Here is a 26,910-nt window from a genome sequence, read left to right as displayed (position 1 = left end):
AGCGCATTTTAGGTAGTTTTCAAACCTCATGGACTGTGTCAAGGAGAAAGACTTCTGTTGATGCTAATGGGTCCTTAATACTTCTCTGGTGCTTGCTAATCTCCCTTTTTATTGAAGATTAGAAAGTAAGCCTTAAACTTGATGTCTTTAGTAGGCAACAGTATCAAATTTATTATTTTGTTTTCACTCCATTTATTCTTATGTCTCTTCCATTTATAGCCAGAAGGTGTGTAAGGCTGCCTTTGAAAATATGTTTACATTTTTTAAATGAGTCAACTTAAAAATATTTGTGCCCTGGCCTGTATGGCTCAGTGGATTGAGCACTGACTGGTGAACCAAAGGGTCACAGGTTCCATTCCCAGTCAGGGCACGTGCCTAGGTTGTGGGTCAGGTCCCCAGGAGGGAGCAAGTGAGAGGCAACCCCACATTGATGTTTCTCTCCCTCTCTTTCTTCTTCACTTCCCCTCTTTCTAAAAATAAGTAAGTAAAATCTTCAAAAAAATAAAATAAAAATATTTGCTGATAATAGTAAAGATAGTATGTGGCTTAAAAAATGAAATGATGTACAAGGTGATACGTGATTGGCTGAAAGTTGGAAAACACTCAGGAGCAAGCCTTCTCCTGCCTTTCCAAACCACCCCCAGCAGCAGAGCCGTCCGCAGGCCTGCCCGGGAGCTGACTGAGACCGTAACCCAGAGAGCCTGTCTTCAACCCCAAAATTGCCTTGGAATATTGTGTTTTATTTAAGTCATGCAAATTTCAGTCTCTACATCTTCATATATTTGTATTAGTTTTAATATTAAAATAACTTTTAAAATTTCGAACTTCCCCTCCTCAAATGGATACTTCTAAGTGATGCCATGTGTCTGCCTTAGCACACTGTGGAGATACCTGTCCTCTGGCTTGAGAAGCTTTGTCGCAGGGCACCTGTGGACCCAGGTGGGCCATAAGAACACTGGCATTTGAGGGGAGACCTGGGTAGCCAGTCTACAGACACATTTTTACAAAGGAACTACTCTGCGGAGGGCTTCATGCTACACGGTGAGGGCTGCCTCCTCCCCACCTCTCACCCCTTGGAATGGGGCGGAATGGCAGGCTGATCATCACCCTCGTCTGAGGCAGCCTGGTCCGCTTCCACTTCGGGTTCTGTTCCAGCTCCAGAATCCTCGCGTGGCATCTCCACCAGGGGAAGCCGCTGCTGGTCTTCGTCCCTCAGACCCAGGACCCGGGCCTCCTCTGGCCACCTCGCCCCCCCATTGGCTTCCTCCATTTGGCCAGCTCTGTAAGACCAGCGAGGCTCATGGCAGCGGATGCACCAGTACTGGAGGCAGATGAATGCTAAGACGGCTGTGAAGCAGGCCATCAGAATGGCCAGCAGGACCCACAGGGAGACGTGGGGGTCCACCAGGGGCTTTCCAGAAGACAGTGGGTTCTTCTCCATGGTGTGGAACATGGTGCAGTAGTGCCGGTAGGGGAAGGTAATCTTCTTGCAGCTGACGCACAGGAAGTAGAAGGTGGAAGGGGTGAGGTGGTCCAGCACCACCGTGCTGATGGTGTTAGGCACCTTCTCCTCGTGTTGGAAGCTGTAGCGAAGATAGCCGGAGAAGATGCTGTTCCAGTTGGGCCTATACATGATATGGTAATAGTCCTCCAGGCAGGGCTCTGAGGGCGACCAGGAAACGGTGGCTTCTGTGTAAGAAATGTTGCCGACCTCGATGTTCATCCCGATTCTGCAACCAGAATCAAAGTAAAGAGTGACTTCCCCCTAGCTACGTAGTTGTTTATGATAACCCTAGCCACCGTTTATTCGCAATGGAGACTAACATTGCCCCGATTTTACAAACAATAGAAATGGAGGCCCAGAGGCCACATTACTCAACTAGGCATAGCTAAACAGCAGCAGGACAGTAGTTCAAACTGAGGTTTTTGTGTGCCAAAGCCGGTGGCCTGCAGACCTAAAAACGATGGGCCCACGTCCCCTGGCCTCATCCGGCCCAGGCTCGGATCCTTGGAACACAACACTGTTCCCACCCCTTCAAAAAAAAGAAAAGAAAAGGCACAGAAAGGATGACCTCCGAGTCCCTAACTGAGTCATCACAGGTGTGTGACCTCCAAGTCAGGCAGGTGTTTCTCCTAAATTTCCCTTCTGGACCTCTTACGTCCGCTCCAAGTGCTGGTAGCTCAGCCATCTAGAACATGTTGCCTCCCGCTCTGTTGCCCGTGGCAAGAGGAGATCTGCCTCATCACTCGGGGGCAGCCGATTTCTCCCCAAAGCCTCTGCTCTTGTCTTGTTTATTTCTCTCAAAGCCAGAGGTACACAGGAAATTAGCTTCCTGGGTCAGTACAGTCAGCTCGGAACACCAACACAGCTGTTACTGTTTAATACTGCCGGTCCTATGAATGTTAATAGTGGCAGTAACACCAACGGTTAGCGTGCCATGGCTGTGTCACAGGTCACGGTGGGTGTGCCACGTGCAATAATAAGTTTCCTTTGCTCTTCAACACACCCTCTGAGCTAGATCCCCATTTTACAGATGAGCAATCGGAGGGGACTCAGCTAAGAAGAACCAGACTCAAAGCCACTGAGCTGCTGGGCTTTCAAATGCAAGGCCACTGGGTTTAGTAATAGACAGTCACTGTGAAAAGGGAGGCTGGCACAAGGACCCAGTGCTGTTTTTCCAGACAAGCCAAAGGAGCCCTCCTCGGATCGCCAGCCTTCTCGCTTTGGGAAGGGAGCGCCATCTGCAAGCCTTTTCACTTCTCTTGAATCCTGTGTGTTTATTTCCCCTTCACTGACTTTGGCCCTGATCTAAAATTCCAGGCAGCCGCATTCAGTCGGCGTATGGTGATGGACAGTTCTCCCCGGCTCTATGCCCCGCTCCTCCTCTCGCATGCAATACAGGAGGCTTTGCTTTAGACTGCAGTGGCCTGGTGGAAAACCGTCGATCGGATTTTAACCAGAACTGGGTATTAAGCCAGACTGATTTCTGGTACAAGCCACTCTGTCTTCCCTCCAACCTTCTGCTTTCATGCCTGTATTCCTTCCTAAGGGGACGTGAGTGATTTTTCAGTCCTTGTTTTTCTTCTCTAAGGAAGACGGTGGACTAAAATGCTCAGGAAGGGGAGTAGTTCCTTTCTCTCTGGCAGGAAATTTCCTCCCCGAGAAATGGGGTCGGAAAGGATGACAGACGTGCTCAGGTCCCTCCAGGAGAGGTCATTTGCCAAAGGACACTGAATATTGGTGCTCCCTGCGGTGGGCTCCTCACACCACCCTGACATCCCATACAGCTTTATAAATACACTTCTGACCACAGGGAAAGAGCTTAATTCTTTACTAAGGGTGCAGAGGCAACGACCTTCGTGAAACCCTTCCAGCAGGGGTGATCAGGAATCTGTTTCTTGTCCTGAATCTTTTCTCCCGTTTGCCTCCCCCCCCCACCCCCGCTGTCTTTGCAGACTGAGTTCCGACAGCAGGCATTTTTAAGGGCTTTCTGTCAAGTTGCTAGCAACATCCTCAGCTTTTAGAACCAAATCCATCTGCCTTATTTAATTTTCTCCCTCGGCTTCTGTTTGGAAATTCCCCAGATTTGTAGCTATTCATATGACCATTGCCTGGCCCTCCTCCAAGCGAGTGTGAGAGAAAGAGCCATTTCCTTTTCCAAGAAGAGCCATTTATGTCCCTTACCTGGTGTTTGCGGCAGATCTGGTTAGAGTGCAGCCTTCAGAGGCAGAGTGGACTCGGACTAAGGCAATGGTGCCTTTTCCCCGCCTCTGCTCTGGGCTCTCCTGGTGTCTCTCTCGCCACCGTCTGAGTATTCCCACTGTCGCCCCCAATGTTCACATTATTCATTTCAACAGATCAGCATCATTCACCATGGCAACCGGGAGGCAAATGTATGCACGGTGCTTTCAGGAACCAGTCTGAGAGGAGCTCTTGTTTATTTGGTGCAAAAAAAAAGGGGGGGGGGCAGACAGTCTGCTGCAAACTGATCGTCAGAGTAGCACTAATTCTTCCAAGGAGCCTAAATTTTCCAACAGGATTATTATATTATTATTATTATTATTATTTACCCCATCTAGATCCCCTCTGCACAATGGTTTCAAAGGCAAAGATGTCCTTCTCCATTATCCCACAACTAAAACAGTCATTTCAACTCCATCCCACCGCCCCCCACCCCCCCCTCCTTCCCCACCTCCGTGTTCTCTCCGTTATTCCGGCCTGCTGGGGCATGTTTCATGCCCCATACCTCGGTGTATGACACTGCCCAAGTCTTTCATTCTCTGGGCCTCCGTTCCATCATCTGTAAAGCTGGGGGCCTGGGCTGCACTGGGTGGCAGACAGAAGGCATGGGTCTCCCCCTGTCCAGTTCTGAATTCGTGTCAGGCTTCCTGACTTCCAGATGGTATTTGCNACCCCCCCCCCCCCCTCCTTCCCCACCTCCGTGTTCTCTCCGTTATTCCAGCCTGCTGGGGCATGTTTCATGCCACATACCTCGGTGTATGACACTGCCCAAGTCTTTCATTCTCTGGGCCTCCGTTCCATCATCTGTAAAGCTGGGGGCCTGGGCTGCACTGGGTGGCAGACAGAAGGCATGTATCTCCCCCTGTCCAGTTCTGAATTCGTGTCAGGCTTCCTGACTTCCAGATGGTATTTGCACTGGGTTGGTTTGGGTGTCCCCCACTCCCACAAAATTGGGTCCACGCGAAACCTCAGAATGTGACCTTATTAGGAAATAGGGTCTTTGCAGGATTAGTTAAGGGTCTCAAAACAATCTTATGCTGGATTTAGAGGAATTCCTAAATCCAGTGGCTGATGTCTTTATAGGAAAAAGGAGGGAGAGATATGCACACAGACAGACAGGAAAGGGAGGAAACCACAGAAAGATAGAGGCAGAGATTGGAGTGATGCTGCCGTGAACTGTCAGGAGGAGCTGGAAGGTGCAAGGAAGGACTGTCCCCCAGAGCCTCAGCAGGAGCGCTTGGTGTCAGGCTTCTGGCCTTCAGAACTGTGAGCGGTGTGAGATTTCCATTGTTTTAAGCTGCCACATTGGTGGTGGTGTGTGGCAGCAGCCCCAGGGGACCCCTCGTTCCATTAAGGCTCAGAAACAGCCTCAGAGTCCTTCTCAACACAGCATCCCAAGGAACTATCAATCCATCGTTTGGAGTTGACACCAGGAATAGAAACTGTTCACTATTCCTGGGTTAGATGACCCCCAGAGTACCTTTTCTTTCAAGAATCTTGACTTTGCCATTTTCCATGTCCTGCAAAGGCCCATCGGCCTCTGCGCTTCCACCCCCTGCTGTTCCCCTCTGCCTTAAAAGAAGACATTGCCGCTGTCCTGTTAGGGAGATCACAGGGCATGTCTGAAACAGAGAATCGAGTTCTCTCTTCTTAAAGTCACTGAATTTGAGCTGATCCGTGGCAGCAACCCTAACCCAGACAGATTGAAGCCTGAATTATTTTACACAAATTGCATGTTGTTCAAAGTCTGCTGTTTTCTTCTCAGTTGTTGGCCAAAGTAGCCAAGTGGACCCCTGAAGCGTTCCTTGTGAGTCCCATCAGCAACCAAAGGTCACGAAGAGTTGCCTAGGGGTCACACACCCTCCCCTAGTTCAGGGTCTCTGGGGCATGGAGTCCGGATGTCCAGCGTCTTTTGATTAAATGTGCCCCGTGGCTTCCCCAAGGCTTCAGTCTCCCTCGGGGCCTGTCCACATCTGCTATAATTGAGGCTAATGGGGACTCCCCACTGCCAAGCTTGAAAGCGTCCTCTCCACAGATAGGCCAGTGTGGTGGTTTGCAGGTGCCTTTTGAAAAGGTTATTTTCAGGGGAATAAAAATACCAGTTAGGGCGCCTGTGGAGGGATGAGAGAGAACCCAGTTCTTTTCCAGCACAAAGGGGAATTTATTTCTGATGCTCCTGGATGCCATTTTTAACACTGAGCATTTTTTTAATCCTCACCCAAGGACATGTTTCTTTATCTTAGAGAGACTGACAGAGAGAGAGAGACATCAATGTGAGAGAGAAATATTGGTTGGTTGCATCCCATATGCACCCCGACCAGGGATCTAAACCAAAACCTAGGTATGTGCCCCGACTGGGAGTCAAACCTGCAGCCTTTTGTTGTACAGCATGCTGTTCCAACCAACCGAGCCACCCAGCCAGGGTTTCCCTGAGAAGTCGAGACCCCTTTGGCTTCAGAGATCCCTGGAGAGGGCTGGCCTTCCTCAGGCCATGCCCCTGACTAATGGCAGACCCAGGACTGGAAGCTGCATCCCCGACCAGGGCTCGTCCTGCTCCTCCGGGCCGTCTCCATTCGCCAGCACCCAGGGTAGCCAGTGCAGCGCTTAGTGAATGAGATAAACCACTTGCCTGCAGAGATCACACTCCAGCCATGCTCACTCTTTCTTACCTTCAGGGAGGCCCTTCTGCTGGGTCTCCAAGTCGTAGCCTCTACAGCTGTCCAGCCTGGCTGTGTACACCAGGAGTAGACTGCCGACAGAGTGGGGTCCCCATGCCCTTCCTGAAGGTGGCAGTCAAGGGACCGTGTAGGCTTACCTGGGTCCCAAAGCTGGTGGCCACCCAGGGTTCAGTGTGCAGGCCCTGCAGCCCGCCACGGGCTGGGTTCACACTCTGCCTGGACAAATTCCCTCACTTTCTATGCCACGGTGAACTCTTGTGTGAAAGGCACGTCAATAATACCTGCCTTACAGTGTTGCTGTAGCAGCGAGATGAACCCATCTCTCTCCCGTCTCTCTGCTGGCTTAGGAAAGAGTAGCGACGATCACTGGGAAGAGGTCAGTGGGTTGGGGCCATTTCCTGAGTTGCCCGTAGCTTAGCCCAGAGGCGGTAATGGGCAGGGTTTACACCCTGCTTGCTGCTTCCTTCCCCTCCTTTTTAAAAATAGCTTTAAAAAAGCACACACTTATCGTGCATGAATTAAAGGATATAGAAACATTCAAAGATGGCAGCCAAGCTCATCCAATTCAGAGATAACCAAAATATGGAGCATATTTTGGTGCATTTTCATGTGTTTTCTTATTTTACCCATGCAACAACTCTTTGAGGTAGGTAGGCGAAACTGAGGCTCGGGGGTTAATTAACTGTTATCACACAGCGAGGTTGTGGCCAAGCAATGTTCTCATCCTATGTCTGCTGGTCCCCAAAGCCTAGTCCTCGCTGGCTTCTTTGGTGTACTGTCCTTTGTCTTATCCCATTCCGGTGTCAACAGTAGTGAACAATAGCTCTTTGCCTGATGGGTTGCTCCTCCTGAGAAGTTCACAGACACACACACACAAAAATGGGAAGAGGCAAGAAACTAAAAGACCTCAGAGGGAACTCAGCCACCTGAATGTAGTTGACTTAGAAGCAGGGAAAACCCCAAACATGTCTGGAGAAATAGAGTGAGCAAGCATTTCGCCTTCTGAAATCATCCCTGCCTGAGCCTGAGAACTCTCACTTCAGGTTAGGGCTGATGTCAAATGTAAAAAACCTTTAACAGCCGGTTCAGTCATCAAAATTAGTAGACGAGTCAACATGTTAAAAGTGCATTCTCTAAGTAATTACATAGATTCTATCCTGCAGCCGCCTTCCCCGTGATGCAGATGGTGGCACCAATCATTCCTTCAATTGTATCAATAATTTTCTTTAAATTTTTCAATCTTTAGAAAGTGTTGATGTGGTCCTCTCTAGCTACACGATGCCCTTAAGGCATGATTTGACCTCTGGGAAATTCGTCAACTCCTGCAGTACACCCCCCCCCCATTAAGTCATTGTCCTCATCCTCAGGGGCTTTGCTGGGGCAACCTGGGTCTGTCCCACCTGGGTCCATACCTGGGCACCAGCTCTAACCGGGGAAATCTGTCTTGGCCCGGCTGACGCCACGCCACCCACTTTGCCACCCCGACTCATGTCTGCATGGTCCCCCTCCCAGGCTACCCCTTATTTATCCACCATCCAGAGAGTTCAGTGATTTGGGCAGTTGGTCCATATGTCAGAATATCTTCTCGTATTTCACCTCAGGGGAGTCACTACACTTAGATTCCTCCTCTGCCCAATGGGGATGATTGCACCCCTCTTCCCTGGTGTCGTAAGCTGATGATGACTCCCAGAGAGATCAGGTCCTAATCCCGGAACCTGGGAATGTTACTTGATTTGGGGAAATGGGCTTTGCAGAGGTGAGGAAGTAAAGGGTTTTACAATAGGAAGATTATCCTGGATCACGTGGACCCCAAATGCCAGCACGAATGTCCTTATACGAAGGAGGCAGAGGGAGATTGCACTCGTGCCGACCAGAAGAGCAGATCTTAGCAGGGACGTTTGAAGTCGGGAGCGATGCAGCCACACCCCAGGGAATGCTGGCTGCCACCAGAAGCTGGGGAGATGCTAGGGACCGATTCTTCTCCGGAATCTTTGGAAGAAGAGTGGCCCTGCTGACCTGATGTCGGCCCAGGGGTACTGGTTTTGGATTTTAGATTCTAGAACTACAAGAGGATAAATTTCTGTTGTAAGCTACCAGGCTTGCGCAGTCACAGAAAATGAAGGCACCTGGGTAGTTATGAAGGAATTATTAGGTGAAAACATTTGTAAACCAAAAGGCATTACACATGTGTGTATCATCATTATTAAATTAGATTATTATTTTTTAAATGATGACATTGGTTTCCCTCAAGAGTTTCCCTTAGACTATAGGATTTCCGAACAGGAAGGCACGTTTCCGGTTCTCCTTCTTGCCTTCTTCAAAGGACTTAATTCCTACGACAAGGAAGGAGGCGCATGATTTCTCGAGGTCTCTACAGCAGCTGCCTAGAATCTTCCAGCGTCTCAGCTGAGAAGACCTACAAGGAGCCCAGCTGTTGGAGACCCAGCCCCACGGCTCACGAGACATCAAGAAGGGATGAACAGTGTGTCAGCGGTTCCCCCCGTGCCCTAGCAAGGGGTGTGAACCTGGAGCTCAGGAGTTATGGTCCTTTATACATCTCACCTTGGGGTCTTGCTTGGTGTTGCTGTTTTATTCATTTATCTGCAGTGATTTCAGAGTTGAGTGGCCGCTTGCTCTCTGAACCTAATTAGAGAACTGCGTTTGCATTGGTGGGCTGATGGTATTCAAATTGCTCAAGGAACATGAGAGAAATTGTAACTAAAACAGGAAATTAGAAACAGTTTTAATGCCTCTTGGGAGCTCTGAAAACAGCAATTGAGATTCCAGGAAGCAGAGAGGCAAAGTGCTTGCAAATTCATTTTGCCAAGTAAATAGCTCTTATTGTGTGGGGTGGCTGGTCCTGTTTACCATCTAGTGAAAGACAGAGGCCTTGTGACTGAAAGCTTTATACCACACATAAAAATAGTTTAAACAGTGGCTTTTATGTTATGTGTGCTTTATCACACTTTTTAAAGGTCCATATACAGATAATATAGTGTCCAGGACCTGCCAGATCAAATTCACTATATTTTTTCTCTCCTTTAAATACTGTTTTGCCTTTAAAAAAATGGAAATTAAAAAAACTAAAGTAAAATCAAAGCAAATCTATGTCACGTGAATAAGATGGCTCTGATTCCTGAATCAGGATTGTTTATATTTCTTAAGATCTCATAAAACTATTTCGTGTATTGTGGATAGTGCTGGCTTGTTTAGCTACATTTTATTTTATTTTTTAAAAAATATTTTTTTTATTTATTTTTAGAGAGAGGGGAAGGGAAGGAGAAAGACAGGGAGAGAAATAACAATGTGTGGTTGCCTCTCATGTGTCCCCTACTGGGGACCTAACCTGCAACCCAGGCATGTGCCCTGACTGGGAACCAATCTAGCGACCCTTTGGTTCACAGGCCCGTGCTCAATCCACTGAGCTACGCCAGCCAGGGCTCTAGCTGGATTTTAAAAATGAGCCATCCTAAACATAATTCATTTCTAAGGTGGGCCCCTGAGTTGTAACCTGAGTCAATTAGCAGGATTGGTTTGGTGTGAGAGATCTCTGGTGAGTTTCCGATGTCTCAAGTCATGTTGCATTCCTGTTTTTCTTTGCCCAACCTCAGAAAATGCCCAGGCTCCCACATTCCCACATTTTCTCAGTAGGGCCCAGCCTCCTGTTGAGCCAGCAGGTCAGACGGGAGACGAGTGCCCTCCGGGGGTGTGTGCGCATGGACTTTTGAGCATGGGCGGGCATTTCTTCATGCATGCGTGTGGTGTCTTTGGGGGGTTGGGAGTGAGGGATGCTTGTGCCCCTGAGAAGGATTTTAATTCTGCTCAGTTCATGCTGGTCTTTCCTGAGCTTGAGTGATCAGCTGAGACTTAGACTTCTGGTCCTGACCAGAATCCAAGACGAATATAGGAACATCAACAAGAAGCTGCCTGTGTGCGTTGAGCAGACTTATAGAGGGGTTTTGAGCCTTTGTGTGTGGTAAAGCAATTCCAAAATTATTCTTTGTCTGGAACTGCAGAGGGCTGTTGCACCCTCTGCATATATTTTATTTGTGCTTACCAGGAAGTGCTAGGGAAAACCTGGTACTAGAAGCTCCTTGGTGGGGAGTGAGGGTGAAGAAGACTCTAGGAGGGAGGAGCATCCAGGGAGCCCTCACCGGCGCCCACACCTGTGCAGGGAGCGTTAACCACAGCTCCTCCAGCCCCCACCCCAGGCAGGCTCCCTGCTTTCTCAGCCTCCACTCGAAACGCCTGCAGCAGGGAGAGCCTCTACCCAGCAGGCTGTTGTTGGACAGCTCCCATCTTTGTAACATTGTAGCCATTAAGCAAAATCTGCATTTTGGGTGCATGTCATCACTTGGTCCCAGCTCTGCCCTCCATCACATTCCCATGTGGGACAGCCTCTGTGCTGTGCGGAACTGCACCCCACTAATGCATTCCTCTCTTCACATGCAGAGCGCCGTGACTGCTGGCAGAAGTTTGACCTGGAAGCTGCATTTCCCTAGTCTTTAGTTAGCAAACGACCAAACAAAGCAGCAGGAATGGCTGCTATTGCGAAGTGTGCTTCCAGCGTGTCAGGCACCATGCTCCGTGTTTCATATCTGTTACCTCATTTAAACCTCCAACGGCTCTATTGCAGCGGGCATGCTCTTCACTGAGGGGGAACCAAAGCTAAGAGAGGTTAAGTGCTTTGCTCAAGATCACCAGGCTAGTAAACTTACAGACCTGAAATGTGAACTCAGGTGAGCCCACCAGTTTATAACTGTAGACTCAGACAAAGCAGAAAAAAGTCATAGAATCACAGAATAAAATAAAGTAGCCAATTACCTCTTACCTCCTCCAGGCATACACACTAGAAAGCACCCTTCTGCTCAGAAGTGCCTTTTATAGGATATTTGAAAGGCGATGAAGGACAAGTGCTCAGAGCTTCACTGGGTTCAGAGGAGAGGCCTGGAGAGTGTGGTGTGTGTGGGGGGGGGTTGCAGGAGGGAGTGGCAGCCCACCTACTGGGAGTGCCCTTGGGCCTGTGAGCAGAGCCAGGCCACCGCTCCTGCCTGTCTGTGCAGGCTCGAGCTGCAGCCCTCTTCTAGAGGAATTAGGTTGAGGTTTTCATTTTGTAATCTTTGGGGAAAAATGTCAGGAAGTAAATTAGCTATGGTATAGCCCAGTGGGTTTTTTAATTTACTTTTATAGAGACATATAACCATACATAGTAAAACACACTTAGCTCCAGATGGTATAACAAGAATACTACCCACCGGATGGCTTAAACCACATTTCTGTATTGCCTAGAGGCTGGGAAATCCAAGGTCAAGGTGCCAGCAGATCTGGTGCCTGGCAAAAGCCCTGTTTCTCGTTTGCAGATGGCCTTGTTCTCACTGTATTGCATATGACTGGGGGTGGGGGGAAGCTCTGGAGTCTCTTCTTACAAGGGTGCTCATCCCATTCACGAGGGCCCCACCCTCATGACTTAATGACCTCCCACAGGTCCCACATGTAGGAGTTGGGATTTCAACATACAAAGCTGACTCAGTCCATAATGCACAGACCATAAGGGTACCTGTGGTTTTGTGAGCTTTGACAAATGCATGCATCTGCATAGTCAGTGACTCAAGCAACATGTAGGGCATATCCATCGTATAGAAAGTTCTCTCATACCCTTTGCTAGCCATCTTCTTCCCCCACCAGCAGTGAGCCAGGGTTTGTTTGGTGCTTGCTATATACTCCTCATCCCTAACTGTGGGAACGGGAGGATACAGAATGGGGCCTTGAGAACAGCACCAAAGCTGAGGTGCACTCCTGGGGGAGAGTGAGCCCCCCACCGTCTTGTGCACCGGTGCCTCACTCACCCCACCCTGCACCCAGCCCTGTTCCACAGGCACCAAAACTGTTTGCCACACACACCAGAAATGATGTGGCCTGGCCCCCAGGCGTGGCTAAATCAAGCTCAACAATTTGTAGGCTTCTAGGGTTTGCTGAACATCAGCTTGAGTGAACATTGTACTTTTAAGTTAGACTTCTTTCCCTACATCACCATTCCCACCCTACGGGAAACCCGTAGGAGCCTCATAGAAGGTATCTGTCTGCCCGGTTCAGGCAGAGTTTACTGTGACAGCACATTGGTGTCGAGTGTGGAGCCTGCCGTCTGTCACAGTGTGAGCCTCCCCACACGTAGGTATTAGCAAACGAACTGTCACTCAGCCTGCCTGATGAGGGGATGTTCTGATTCCTCTGGAATCCACGCTCTTCATGGGTTTCCCAATTGTGATCTTCGTGTGTCCTTGTTATTAGAGGGCACTCTGATTGTGGTGTTTGTTTTATAGAGTTTAGAAGAATTCCTCTATGCTAAAACATACAGAGTGGAAAACCAAGGCTGAGCATAATCAAATCCTCCCGCGATGGCTCCAGAGGGAGTTGAGAATCTCGCGGTCCTCCAAAAGCATCGTTGCAGCTCCAGGTTCATTCGCGCAGAGTTTCTCACTAGCCGACTAATAGAGAATCCAGAGAGTAGAGCTTCAGATGTGGTCTTCCCGTATTTGCACGGTTTGCATTCAAGAGTTTTATCCTTCTTGAGTGTAGGCAGGAAGACCACTCAGTACTAAGCTTTGAAGTGAAGCCTTATCTTTTTTTAAAAAAAGGGTTATAACAGAATTCAGTTCCAGAATCCACCATTGTTAAGGAGAGGTTAAGAACATGGGCTTTGGAATCCGACTTCTCTGGGTGCAGAGCAGGGCTCCGCTACTGTGTGATCTTGAGCAAGCTACTTACCACCTGAGTCTCAGGCTCCTCACCTGTGAAATGGGGCCGAGAGCTGTCTGTCCCCAGAGGGTCGTCGTGTGGGCTAAATGAGAAGGCACAAAGCGGGGGGTGGTGCTTCACGGGGCCATTTCAAAACAAAGTCCGAGACAACTTTGGTAACCAAATCAGAGCAATTGAGGGACCTATATTTTAGGGACATAGATTCTCGACAGATCTTAAGGAGATCCCACTCCTTCACTGGGGACTTTGTAGGGTTCCAAGGGTGACAGAGGTGGCCAGTCAGTGGCCAGGGCCCTGCGCCCCAACCAGCACCCAGACAGAGCAGCTCTGCTTTCATCTGTTTCACGTGTTAGTTCCTGGGACACCTTTCCTTCACACGTCTTCTCAAAACGTCGGGAAACCTCAGATTTAATCCAGCCCCCTCACTTCATAGAGGAGGAGACGGATCTCTCCACATACTCAGCAGGTCTCCTGACTCCCAGGCCTGTTCGTTCCCAAGACCCATTACGGATGGAGATGACCAAAAGGGGAAGAAAAAAGACAGCGTTGAATCAGCTATTGCTTTCTCATGCGATTCTTCTAGCTGGTTTCTAGAACCAAAAATGTCTCTAGAAAAAGAAAATCATCAGTTTTACCCCCACCTGGTAGCTCAATGTATACAAGTCCTGGTTTGTGTGTGGACAGGTGTGGGTAGCAGGAGTCTCTGTAAAAAAAGATACTTGCCTGGAAGTCCTCTCCCCTCTCCCACCGGGGAACCCACTGCTCTATCTAGTGGCCTTTGCTCCATCCTGTGGCCACTGACCACACCTCTCTCCACAGCCAGCATCTTGCCAACACATGCCCAGGGGTCCCCAGTGAGAGCGCAGGTGATGCCAGGGTTCCGTCCTTCCTGCCAGGGAAACATCTCCCACCAGGACGTCCTCAGCCACTTATTTCGCACATGCTCTGTTTTTCCAGCCTCTCAACATCGCCTACAGCCACATCTACAGCTCCTACAGGAACTTCGTGGGGCCCCCTCACTTCAAGACCATCTGCAGGCTCCTGGGCTACCAGGGCATCGCCGTGGTCATGGAGGAGCTGCTGAAGATCGTCAAGAGCTTGGTAAGGACGGGCCACCGTCCCATCCAAGGGGACGGGACATGCCCAAGTGGGGTTGATAGGAACAAGGTCTTCTGGCCGAAGAATTCAAGACACTTGAGCTGTGTCTGTGGGACTCACCCACGGAGTCCTTTGCTCTTATCCCTTGGTGCGTGTGACTCGTCCCTGTTAGTCAAACAGGAAAGTGTGGCCGTTGTTGAAGATGTCTGGACACAGGAGGGATCAAGGTGCTCTGGGTTTTGCACGCCTGAATAAGAGAGTGCGTCTCAGTCCCCACAGCTCCCTGGCCCCACTGCGTTGGAGCTCTTAGTCTGGGTCCCATGGAGGCACACCAAGCCCAGGAAGGACACTGGGCCTAGAAACTGCCCCCCTTAAAGTCCGTAAGCCCAGTGGGGTGATGAGAAAGCTCCCTTTGCTGTCTTACAAAGTCCCGTTTTCCCCGATAACGGGCACTGGGGCTACCCCATCAAGGGGGAGAACTTGCTCCGTCCTGTCGGAGTGCGGCCCCTCGCCGTCTGCATCAATGCAGCTGCTCCGACGAACATGCCTCAGACTGGGGGCTTCGGCGACACACGTGTGCCCCCCAGTTCTGACGGCTGGACGTCCGCAGTCGGGACGAGCGTGGTCGGGTTCTGGTGAGGGCCCCCTCCCAGGCCACAGGCGCTGCCTTCTGGCCAGGTCCTCACAGGGCAGAGGGCCATCATCTCTCGCTTCTCTTCTTTTAAGGGCCCTCGTGACTGACTACCTCCCAAAGGCCCCACCTCCTACCATCACCCTGGGGATTAGGGTTTCAACACAGGAATTCACGGGGGACACGTTCAGTCCATCGCCCTTACCCGCAGGTTTCAGCAGAACCGCCGTGCACCCCAGGAGCCCAGGGTTTGGCCTGAAGAGGCACCTGTGCGGCAGCCGGGGCTGCTCTCATCTTGTCCTCTTGTCTCCTCAGCTCCAAGGCACCATTCTCCAGTACGTGAAGACGCTCATCGAAGTGATGCCCAAGATATGCCGCTTGCCCCGGCATGAGTATGGCTCCCCAGGTTGGTGATGGGGCACCGGGGGTGGGGCTGGTGGTAGGAAAATAACCCAAACCCCTCCCATGGGGCAGGGAGCCCTGGCCGCCCACCCTGGGTGTTTGCTTCTCCGACAGGCCAGCGAGGCGGCAGAGCTCTGGGTCTGCATCCTCCCTCTGCCGCTGGCTGGATGGGTAACCTTGAACCCTGTCTAATCCCTCTGGGCAGGAGTAGGGTCTTCCATCAGCCACGCGAGTGATGCCTGCTGGGCCCGCCTCACCGGACCACCGGGAAGTGTGGGGGGCTGCAGACGTGAGAGTGTTTAAATCACATACTAGCCGGGTTTTCTTGTAAAGGTCTCCATTAGCTCAGCGCCTCTGGGATTCCTTCCTCCATGTGCCCAGACGGAGGAGGCTGGTGCCCCAGGTGGCATTTCTAAGGTGAGTCAGGAAACAGGAGTTTTGCCACTCAGCTTCTGGGCAGAGAAATGATTCTTTCCTTCCTCATAGTGGAATAAGGACTGAATCCAGGGCCTAGGGAACATAGAAAGATGGAGACCAAGAGTTTGGCGCCTCCTGTTTTTTTTCTAAAAATCAGGATGCCAGGCACTGGGGCAGTGGGATTCAGAAAATAAAAGGGCCGGGGCCGAAAGCTCTGGTTTTTGGTCTCAGCTGCCCCACGTGCTAAGCTGTGTGACTTTGGGCATGCCACTCACCCTCTCTGAGCCTCATCTGAACCAACCAGAGTATTAGTGCCTGGTTTGTGGTGGCAGTAAGAGTATTAAAGGCGGTACTGCAGACAAAGTCCTTAGCACAGTATCTAACACTGGTAAATGAATGTTGATTTCTGTCCCTGTGAGGAATTCGGGTGGCTCTTTGAGGAACTGCAGAAGACCCAGTGCTATTCGTGTGTGTGTGTGTGTGTGTTGTTTTGTTTTATTCCCCAAACACGTCAGAACTAGCAGCCTGGTCTTTCTCTAGTCCTCGGCCTGAAAGAAATCTCACCCTGAGGTCTGATTTGGCCTTTTGCTCTCCCTGAGTCAGGCGTGTGGGGCTGCTGCTCAGCTGGTGCTTCCCATTAACCCGGCTGAGCCGTTCAACCTCCCACTCACCGTCCTCCTTCCCCCCCCAGGGATCCTGGAGTTCTTCCACCACCAGCTGAAGGACATCATCGAGTATGCAGAGCTCAAAACAGATGTGTTCCAGAGCCTGAGGGAAGTGGGCAATGCCATCCTCTTCTGCCTGCTCATAGAGCAAGCTCTGGTGAGTCCTGAGCCTGGAGGGGAGCGCGCCAGGCTGGGAGGGACCCCCCTAGCCCAGCCAGACTTCCGAGGCCCCTGTACTGCACCTGCCCAGGGGCCCTGCAGCATGGATTCACATTCTTGCAGTGTGGGGTTCAGGCCCTTCTGCATCCCATTCTGACACCTGTGGCCATGCGAGCACTAGGAGGAACTCAAGTCCCGCCCTGCCCTCCTTCCCTAGAGGCAGGACCTTGGCCCTCTGGGAGTCCTAATTCTCCCGTCACTCATTAAAGAAATGGTGACTCCTTGGCTGCCACAGGACAGGCACTGCCCTCGTGGACATAGAAGTAGCCAGTCCCCGCCTCGTGTCCTGGACAGTAGCAGGGAGACCCGTGCTGAGCAGTGGTGTGTGTTCACAACCACAGTCAGGGCAGAGCGGGATGAGTACCAGGTTTAAAGGCAACGTAGAACAGAGGGCCTGGTGTGGTCTGGGAGTGAGGGAGGACTTCCCTGAAGAGGTGACCTGCAGAATGACCAGGAATTCACCCGGTGGAGAGTCAGGGACAAGTGTTCCAGGCTGAGGGAAGAGCATGTAGTGTTATCTCCATTTGTTGTGATGGGAGGTAGCGATTCCTCCCTACAGGGTAACTGTAGGCTCAAAGGAGGTGATGCACGTCAAGAGGGCACAGTAAGAACCCAGTAATCGGTGGGAGTTACCCACCTCTCAGGACCACACAGAACAAGCCACTGTTTATCCCACGACTGTCAGTCCACCTTTGTCTCTGCTGTTCTCCATGGCTGGTGTCCAGAGGTGGGCCCAGCCCTCCAGCAGCGTGGGGAAGCTGGTGAAGAGATGTCGCTGTGGGGATGCATGCTCCTGAGGACCCCGTGGGAACATGGGCGTCCCCTCCCACGGTTTTCTCTCTGTACCTGCATTCGGTGGGCAGTGCGGATAGCCTGCTCATAGCCAGGTGCAGTTCCAGGTGGCGGGTAAATGGCCTGGCACGAGACAGACAGGTCATTGTGTTTCTACTCCAGAGAGGAGGCGATGGGAGAAGTAAATAACCAGAGACTGTGAAAGCAGGCGGTGGTACAGGCCGTGAAGCCATCACCAGGGAAATGGGACAGACAGAGGGATGGGTGTCGGGAGAGGATGGAATTCCATGTGTTCAGGAGAAAGAAAGAACCCCGGAGTGAGCTGGAATGAAGAGGCTCAGGGGACAAGGCAGGAGCTGAGGTGGGAGAAGCAGGTGGCCACAGTCCCCGGGCCATCGGAGCCTTGGGAGATAGAGTGAGGGCCTCTGATTTATGTTTTTTAAAGGCCCTTTGGCTATGGGGAGAAGAACGGACTAGAAGGTGACTGAAGGACAAGGCTATCTGCAGCTGTCCAGCCCAGGGGTCAGCTTCCAGGCAGGAGACTCATGGAGAGAGGAGGGAAGGGAAGGCAGAACAAATGTAGAGAGCGGTGAGGAGGAAGCCAGGATAACGAGCTCAGAATAAAAGCCAAAGAAAGTTCTTGCTCCCAGGTGTCTGGTTCACTGCATGCCTTGGGGCCTCCACCTGCACAGGAGGGGCGTGCAGTCACCTGAGAGTGGGAAATGCGCAGTTTTGTCTTCCTCCATAAGGAGTAATTGCCTCCTTGCTCCCCATTAAATGAGCTTCCCAGACAGCTAATGTTCCTCTTTACAGTAACAGGTTTGTAACCTGGTTCAGGGTGCCTGGGTTGCCATGGCAACGGAGCCTTCAGAAGTCACAGGGATGAGATAACTAGGAAGCACTGCTCTCTCTGCTCAAGGCCTCAGGAAGATGAGCAATGCTCCAAGAGCCCAAGAGCGATGCTCCAGAAGTGGAGGTGGGGTGGTCCCCAAGTCTCAGGCCCTGGGTGTCTCCTGTTAGCACCTCCTGAGTATCAGCTGAGCTTCCCCTGTACAGACCCTGATCCGGCTACAAGAAAAGGGAAATTTTCCTCAGGCAGCCCTGCCTGGGCAGGGCCTTGCATAGATCAGTGAGGACAACAGTGGTGTTCATGGTCCCACCCTCCCATTCACAAGGGAGGAAATGGCAAACGGGGTGGGAGGAGCCCCCCCCACACACACACACACACACTGCAGCAGAGGTGGAAGAACCAAGGCCTAGGGTTTCAGTGCTGGTTCCAGCCCCAGGGAGGCAGGGCCTGCACACGGGGAAGATCGGGGCTCCCCAGAGCTGTGCACTCTGCTTTCTGTGCAGACAACTGGGGAAATCTCCAAGCTGAGACACTCTCTGAGGTTAGAATGAGGCATGAAGGAGCTTTCTGGAGCTTTTTACTTTTTGAAGCTGAAATTACATAATTATTTAAATGACACATCAATTGTTCTCATTAAAGAGGGGAACGAATAGCCAAAGAAAGAAAGGAGAGGAGGGGAAGAAGGGGGAAAGGAAGGGAGGGGAGAGGAGAGGTACTAAAGTAGGTTTGTACCAGCATAAAAAAACGGTGTGGGTCATAATACTGAGTGGAAAAAAGCTAGTCCCAGGACGAGACGTGCATTCTGAGGCCACCCATGTAGCTTGTCTTCTGATGAACAGAAGTTTCTGAGGTTTCATGTATTAATCTTTTCCTCTTTTCTTGTGTGGCTGGGGCTCTTGTGAGTTATTTTAAAAGTCTTCCCTAGCCCTGGCTGGTGTCGCTCAGTGGACTGAGCACTGGCCTGAGAACCAAAGGGTTACTGGTTCAATTCCCAGTCAGGGCACACGCCTGGGTTGCAGATCAGGTCCCCAGTGGGGGTCGTAGGAGAGGCAACCACACATTGATGTTTCTCTCCCTCTCCTTCTCCCTCCCTTCCCCTCTTTCTAAAACTAAATAAATGAAGTCTTTAAAAAAGTAAAAAATCTGCCCTAAAGTCCTAAACATATGTTTTCTTCTAACATTTTTAGAGTTTAGCGTTTCAAGGAGTAACAGGCCTTGAGTGTATTATGTATCTGGAACTGATGTCTGTGTTTAGTGGGAAGTAGAAATCCAATTTCATTTCTTGCCAAGTTGTCCCAGCACCACTGATTGAAAAGACCTCTTGTCCCCACTCTGAACTGGCTGTGCTGCGTCTGTGGTGACCAGGTAGTCACAAAAGGTCTGGTTGTGGCATGCTCTTAAATATATTTGAGTCTAATCTGAAATGAGTCAGCATTTCTTAAGTATCTGTTTATAAGTCTGTTATGCTTTTAATGGGAATTCTGTTATTAATGACTAGTATTTCCTCTAGTGTCTTTTACCAAGAAATCATAAAATGGTCCTTAGGGAAATAATTGATTTTAAAAGTCACCATGATTTTATTGAAACTGTGTGTGGTTTTCCAGCACATGGCTTGTTATACTGACACACACCAGGAGAGGGCCCTGTTCGTCCACGTGAGTGAGAGAGGCCTGAGTCCCTGGGGAGGCGACAGCTCTTCCCCATCTGCCTTTTACTGCAGGGCCACCCGCCCAGCCCAGGACATGTTTCCTGCCCTTGGTCCTGTTGTTTATTTCCTCTCTCCTCTTCACAGTGGAGTGGGCCACAGCCACCCCCTGGTCAGTCCTGAGAGCATCGCTTATCTTTCAGGTGGGGAGGAGAGTCTGGCCTAAACTCACAGAACTGAATGTTGGTCAGACTCGGGAAAACCAGCAGAGACCATGCAGGACAGGTGTCTCAGCCTCTGCACCACTGACATTTGGAGCCAGACAACCCTTTGGTGTAGGGACCCGTCCTGTGCATTGTAGGACCTTGGGCAGCATCCTTGGGTTCTACCCACTAGATGATGCCGGGAGCGCCTTCCCCAGTTGTGACAGTTGGAAAGGTCTCCAGATAACGCCTAATATTCTTTTGGAAGACAAAACCCCTCCCCCTGTTGAGAGCCACCAATGCAGTGCAAGTCCCCATCTCACAGAATGGAAACTGAGGCCCCCGAGAGGGAGACAACGTTCCCAGCAGTATGCAAGTACGGGGGTTGGGCAAGAACCAGGACCCTTTCAGAGTCGTACCTGGGGACAGAGGGCTGCTCCACCCAGCTGTGCAGATTGCTGGGTTGGGTTTGGTCTTTTATTTTTGTTTTAATTCCAGCTTCACATCTGGCCCCTTATTCTCCAGCTTCTACTTTATAGTCCCTTTTCTTTCATTTTGTTTTTCTTATTGTGTCACTGATGTAAGTTCACTGCTAAAAAAACCCAAAGAAGCCGAAAGAAGACACAAACCACATTACCGCACTCGATAACTATTGTTCACATTCCAGAGGATGCCTCCCAGATGAAGTTATGTTTCAGCATGTAGTTTCCCTCATATACATGCTTTTACTTTGTTTGGTCATGAAAGCCGTGCTCACCAAGCTAAGGAGTGCGGCCAGGGCGGACTGTCCCTGATCTAGGAGCAGTCTCCTTGAACTCTTGTTCCCGAAGCTTAGCTGCTCATGTGCGGGTGTCACAGTTCTTGGTGTATCCCCACATCGCTGGTCCTATTACTTACAGAGTATGTTCATTTACATTAGCTTACTTTTGAACTTCAACTTGTTTGAATGGGATTCTTTGTATCACTTCCTTGGAAAACACCTCACAAACTCTTATCCCCGTTAGAAAGCAACCAGAACGATAAATTCAATCAAAATACGGCCAGGTAGGGTCCGTCCAGCTGCTGCCCGTGCAGGCCTCTGTCCCGGGAGCCTGCTCCTTTTCTCTGTTCAAAACACAGGTCAGTGAGTGTCAGAGCGGTAGTCGGATGTGCTGTGAGGGAAGGTTGCACATGGACTTTCTCACTCAAGTTGTCAGAAAGATCGACAGGGGCCTGAGAAGGGAGGAACTTGCCCATTACGGACCCACTGTGACGAAACCCCCTCTCCCTGCACCCCCCGTGTGCATGCTTTGGGACCTGCCAACCTTGGCAGACCCCGGCATGCACTTGGGGGTGGGGTGGGGCTTCCTTGCAGGCCAGTGTCTTGGCTGTAGAGCTTTCCTAGTTGACCGAACCTGATTCGGATCCAGAACAGTAACTCTCCCCCTGACAATCCGGAGATGGGGAGCGGGGAATGGGTGGAGGTGAGACAAAACAATACACAGCCTGACACAAGTGAGGCACAGAGGAGCAAGGGAAGACCACACACACAGAGAACAAGATAATATTAAGTTGCTGACTTATTTAGCCAGGGCTATAGAGCGCTCCTGGAAGGGGGGCCACAGAGCAGGGGCACGTGGAACGTACCACCGCTGAGCTTCCCACGGTACCTGGACCCCAGCTGAGGGGCTGGAAGCTACAGCTTGTTCATTCTGTACAACGGAGGGTTGCGGGGGGTGTGGGAGGCCTGATTTCTTCCTGTTCCGCAGACCCGTGTCCTTGGGCTTAACACCAGGATGCAGGAAACACATACGCTGACCATCCATGTGTGTCCGTATAAGGGAAGGTTTAAACCAGACCACTGGGCGCTCTGGTGAGGCCCCATCCCCCTCGGTGACTTTGCTGCCAGAAAACCAGCGGGGGAGGGGGGGTCCTGTGGGGGCTCCACCTCCCATTTGCCCACACATTTCTCTGCACTCACTTGACAAAGATAAAACCACAGGACATTCTCGTCAGTGTTATTTGTCTTTTTGCTGCCTCCACACTCAGAGCAAATTGCTATTTAAGAAATACTGCTCTGAGATTGCTTTGGCGATTACCTTGAGGAAATCAGTAAAAAAAATGCTACACTGTTTTCCACCCAGAAACAGAGCTGAAAGGGAGAATCTGTTGTTCTACGTGAATCTGGGACGCCAAGGATCCCATTGCCCCTGCTTTTTTAAAATATGTGTTTTGGATTTTTGGTGTATCCTTTAGCCAGGAGAAATCAGCCCCCAGTTAACTTCAAGGACAAAGTTGGGAACATGAGGTTTTGTGGTATTTGATGGTCTATCAGTTTTAAATTAAGTGCAACAGAAAAGGAAATTTTTTAAGAGTGAAAGCAGTACCCGGGTGAAATACTCATCCCTTGAAGAATTTTGATGTGGGCTCCTTCCAATAAAATATGCTCACATTCCGACCGAAAACCTTTTCACTTCTGCTTGCTCTGTTGGCAAAGAGCAATTTTACATGCGGTCTTGGTCCTTATTGATCATCTAATGACTTCTTCGCTCATAACCATAATACAGTTCATTAGTGGTCGTCCTAAGCAGTGAGGGTGATAAGCATGACTGTGGCACTTGGTAAGTGCAGAAGCTTTAGAAGACTTATTGTGGTTGGACCCCAATTCAAAAAAAAAGAACTACAGCCCTGACTGGTGTCACTCAGTGGGCTAGGCGTCCTCCCCCAGACCCAAGTGATTTGAGAGGGAAGAACCTCAACTTGTTGCTCCACCTATTCCTGCATTCATTGGTTGATTCTTGTGTGTGCCCCGACTGGGGATCGAACCCACAACCTTGGCATGTCAGGACGATGCTCTATCCAACTGAGGTACCTGACCAGGACAAGAATTTCTTTAATGTTGTGATCACTGAGGATGTCCTTGTTTTTAGAAGTTGCAAGGCTGAAGTATTTAAGGCCGAGTAATGCAATAGCTTTAACTTACTTTCCAGTGATTCAGTAAAATGCATCGAGTCAAAGGGGATATGGTAAAACGTTTGCAGTGACTCCACACTGAGGGTCTCAGGATGTTCACTGTTCTTTCAAGTGTTTTATTTGTTTAACATATTTCATAACACAAACCTGAGGCAAAAAAAGGAACACCTTGTTATGGAATCTGAGAAGTTCAGAGGAGAAAAGGCCCCTGTGCAGACAAAGTCACACCGTACAGAAGGAAGAAAAGTGAGGAAGGCTTCTTGGTTTTTCCAGCTGCTTCCGCTAGTGGGTGAGCTTTATTCTTGGTAACATATGCCCTTCGGGACTCCTGGCTGGATTTTTAAAATTTATAGAGGCATCTGCTAGTGCCAAACTCAGCCACGACTCTCATGCTGCCCATCCACTTGACTTACCAGCAGGAAACGTCAGCTCAGGGTCAGGGAAAGGCGGCGGAGCCAGGGAGGCTGGTCGGTCCACATTAGGAAGAGGCCGCGTGGGCCATGTGAGTGGCCCTAGGAGAACACCCAGAATACCACTGCCGGCGGCCCTCCTTCCACGGATTTGGTGGGAGACTTTGCTGCTTCCACAACTCTTAGAGAGAAAAAAATAAGATTGCCTTCCCCCTGGGCTCAATTTATGAGGAATGTTTCAAAACCAGATTCTGAGGGTTCCTGTCTTTCCATTCTGGCTAAGCATAGAATTGACTAGTAGGTACAGCACTGGGGAATAGGGTGGCAGAGCTGATTCTCCACGTAGCAGCAAAAGGGTCTCCATACAGTTGCAAATCCGATCAGGTTACTGTCCTGCTTAAAACTGACAGGTGGTCTCTCCCATGGGACTTAAAATTCTAACTCCTGCCTTGACCCACCAGGCCCGGAGAATTCGGCCATGCCTATTCCTCCACCTCTGGGTGACATTATTTTGTCATCTCTACTGGAGACCATCCCCTGGCCCCTGAATAAACACAAACCCTGACAAGATGGGATCCTTATCGCCAGTAAAAGCAGAGTGTGCTGAGACCCTGGACACTGCCCGGTGTCTTGACTCTAGAGCTGGCGTTTGTCCTGCTCTGGCGCCTGGGAGGCAGTTGGAGAGGCCACTTCCTCTTGGCTGGACTGTGTGGAGAGCAAGGTGGTAGAGTGAGGCACAGGACACTACCCGGATGTCATTAAACCCGTCAGCGGTTTGGGTTACAAGGCGGCAGGATGGAAGGAAGACCACGGGTCTTTGTTCCAATCACAACTCAAGACTTTTTAAAAAATATATTTTATTGATTATACCATTACAGTGGTTCTATTCCCCCCCTTCATTCCCCTCCACCCTGCACACCCCTCCCCCACCGTTCCTCCCCTTTAGTTTATGACCACGTGTCTCAAGTTCTTTAGATTCTATATTTCCCCCACTATTCTTGCCCTCCCCCCTATCTATTTTCTACCTACCATCTATGCTACTTATTTTCTATATCTTCTCCCCCCTTCTCCTCCTCCCACTCCCCTGTTGCTAACCCTCCATGTGTTCTTCATTTCTATGGTTCTGCTCCTACTCTAGCTGTCCTCTTGATTTGCTTTTGTTTTAGGTGTGGTTGTTAATAACTGTGAGTTTGCTGTCCTTTCACTGTTCATATTTTTATCTTCTTTTTCTTAGATAAGTCCCTTTAACATTTCATATAATAAGGGCTTGGTGATGATGAACTCCTTGAATTTGTTCTTATCTGAGAAGCAGTTTATCTGTCCTTCCATTCTCAATGAAAGCTTTGCTGGATAGAGCAGTCTTGGATGTAGGTCTTTGGATTTCATGACTTGGAATACTTCTTTCCAGCCCCTTCTTGCCTGCAAGGTCTCTTTTGAGAAATCCACTGACAGTCTGATGGGAACTCCTTTGTAGGTGACTGTCCCCTTATCCCTTGCTGCTTCTAGGATTCTCTCCTTCATTTTAATCTTGGCTAATGTAATTATGATGTGCCTTGGTGTGTTCCTTCTTGGGTCCAACTTCTTTGGGACTCTCTGAGCTTCCTGGAAGTCTATTTCCTTTGCCAGACTGGGGAAGTTCTCCTTTATTATTTGTTCAAATAAGTTTTCCACTTGTGGCTGTTTCGTTTCCCCATCTGGTAACCCTATAATTCAGGTGTTGGAACATTTAAAGATGTTCTGGAGGTTCCTAAGCCTCTCCTCATTTTTTTGAATTCCTGTTTCTTCCTTCTTTTCTGGTTGGATGTTTCGTTCTTCCTTCTGGTCCACTCCATTGATTTGAGTCCCAGTTTCCTTTCCATCACTATTGCTTTCCTGTGCATCTCCCTTCATTTCAATTAGTTTAGCCTTCATATGTTCCTCTAATTTGTGGCTAAAATCAACCAGTTCTGTGAGCATCCTGATCACCAGTGTCTTGAATTGTGCATCTGAGAGGTTTGCTATTTCCCGGTCGCTTAGAGTTATCGGCTCTGGGACTTTGAGTTCTTCTTGAGCCATATTTTGGATTGTTCGTGCCTGTTACGTATGAGGAGCAGAGCCCTAGGTGTTCACCAGGGCAGGGCCGCTCAGTTGCTGGGTTGTGACGCTGTATGTGGGGGTGGGGCCAAAGGAAAGCAATGATGGGCGCCCTCTGCTGCCTCCCGCCGCCACCCCAGGCCACTTGGTCTGTCCCACTTCGCACGAATGTGCAACCGTAGTCAGCTCGCCGCTGGGTTCGCCTGCTGGGGCCTGTGCGGTCCTTCTCACTGCTCACTCCTTTGCTCGTTTATCTGCGCGCAAATATGTGACCACAGCCAGCCCGCCACCCTGCACCCTCACTGGGTCCGCCCTACGTGGGGCTGCCTGGGTGCTTGGGGTCGGGGGATCTTTCTTGCCTGCCCCTGCTCCGCTGCTGGCTCTGCCCCTCTTACCGGTCCGGTTGAACGGTTTGTTGTTGTTGGACTTCCATATAGTTCAATTTTCTGTTCTTTGGCTGCGTCCCTGTCCTCCAAACCTTTGTTGTATTCAAACTTGGTTGTGGGAGAAGGCACAGTGTTTCCACCTACGCCTCCATCTTGGCGGAAGTCCTCACAACTCAGACTTAATTCCATTTCTTTTCCAGTCCATGAATTTGCTGATTTCACATTTCAGTGACTTGCAATGAGCACAGTTCCCTGGGGCCTGTGCTGCTGCACTGGCCATGTGGCAGGCCCAGCGTCTCCCTCCCCACACCCAGCATTTCGGATGTGCTGGCCCGTGGTTCTGAAGGAGGTGCACTGTGGGGGCAGGGCTGCGGGGCCTGGTGACTGGTGGGGGAGTTCAGATGGTGACCACACAGCAGGGTCTCGTGGGCCATGTAGAGGTTTAAAATCACCGTTCCCAACCTGAGATTTGCTGTGGACACAGGGGAATCCTCACGCCTTTGTGCCTCTTGGGAAAGATCTATGTCCCATCCAAGGCTGCAAAACTCAGCAAGTGTTGCAGAATGAGAGAGTGAGGTAAGGCTGGGTCTAGGAAGGATGACTGTCCTGTGGGCCTGTGGCCTCGTACGGATCAAGCCAGAGAATCCTGTGAGGTCTCAGCTCCAGCCTGTCACCCATTTCTTCATTTAATAAGAAGTACTGCTGTATTTACTTATACTCTGCCCGTATCTGATAAATACATAGCGCCTCAGTTACAAGTAATGGTGGTTCTAAGTCAGAGACCATGAGTCCAGAGAATAAGACCAAAGATGCATCCGGAGGCAAACGAGAAGTCTCGGTGAGTTACAACAGGGCTGTGTCAGGCGGGTTTCAGGCCCATTCTCAGCTGCTGTACCGGAAAGGGTGTATCTTTGGAGTCAGAAATCCTGGATTCCAGTCTTGCCTCTCTATGTGATAGCTCTGAGACTCTGCCAAAATGAAGAAGTCCTCT

At 50.2% G+C, this 26,910-nt stretch overlaps 2 protein-coding genes across 5 annotated transcripts in view; one reads left to right on the top strand and one right to left on the bottom strand.

Annotated features, from left to right (window-relative positions):
• CYFIP2 (cytoplasmic FMR1 interacting protein 2) overlaps positions 1-26,910 on the top strand; it is a 107,550-nt gene that overhangs the window by 62,172 nt on the left and 18,468 nt on the right. For all 4 annotated transcript variants that reach the window (XM_037044815.1, XM_037044811.1, XM_037044813.1 and 1 more), the window contains exons 24-26: positions 14,134-14,277; positions 15,221-15,311; positions 16,416-16,546. In XM_037044815.1, coding sequence (XP_036900710.1) covers positions 14,134-14,277; positions 15,221-15,311; positions 16,416-16,546 — 366 coding nt within the window. The remainder of the gene's footprint in view (positions 1-14,133; positions 14,278-15,220; positions 15,312-16,415; positions 16,547-26,910) is intronic.
• On the bottom strand, positions 1,016-3,762 carry FNDC9 (fibronectin type III domain containing 9). Its single transcript, XM_037044816.1, has 2 exons — positions 3,686-3,762; positions 1,016-1,730 (listed from the first exon to the last, which is right to left on the bottom strand). The coding sequence occupies exon 2, from the start codon at positions 1,721-1,723 to the stop codon at positions 1,067-1,069; it is 657 nt and encodes a 218-aa protein (XP_036900711.1). The 5' UTR covers positions 1,724-1,730; positions 3,686-3,762; the 3' UTR covers positions 1,016-1,066.

The sequence above is a fragment of the Sturnira hondurensis genome, unplaced genomic scaffold, assembly GCF_014824575.4.
Source record: "Sturnira hondurensis isolate 20B ecotype Veracruz unplaced genomic scaffold, ASM1482457v3 Scaffold0004152, whole genome shotgun sequence".
NCBI lineage: Eukaryota > Metazoa > Chordata > Mammalia > Chiroptera > Phyllostomidae > Sturnira > Sturnira hondurensis.
Note: the sequence above shows the minus strand (reverse complement) of the source record. Positions and strands in the feature narration are given on the sequence as shown.

Bases quoted from the DNA above. Each gene is read 5' to 3' on its own strand.
- FNDC9 (XM_037044816.1), bottom strand. From the start codon at position 1,723: ATGAACATCGAGGTCGGCAACATTTCTTACACAGAAGCCACCGTTTCC.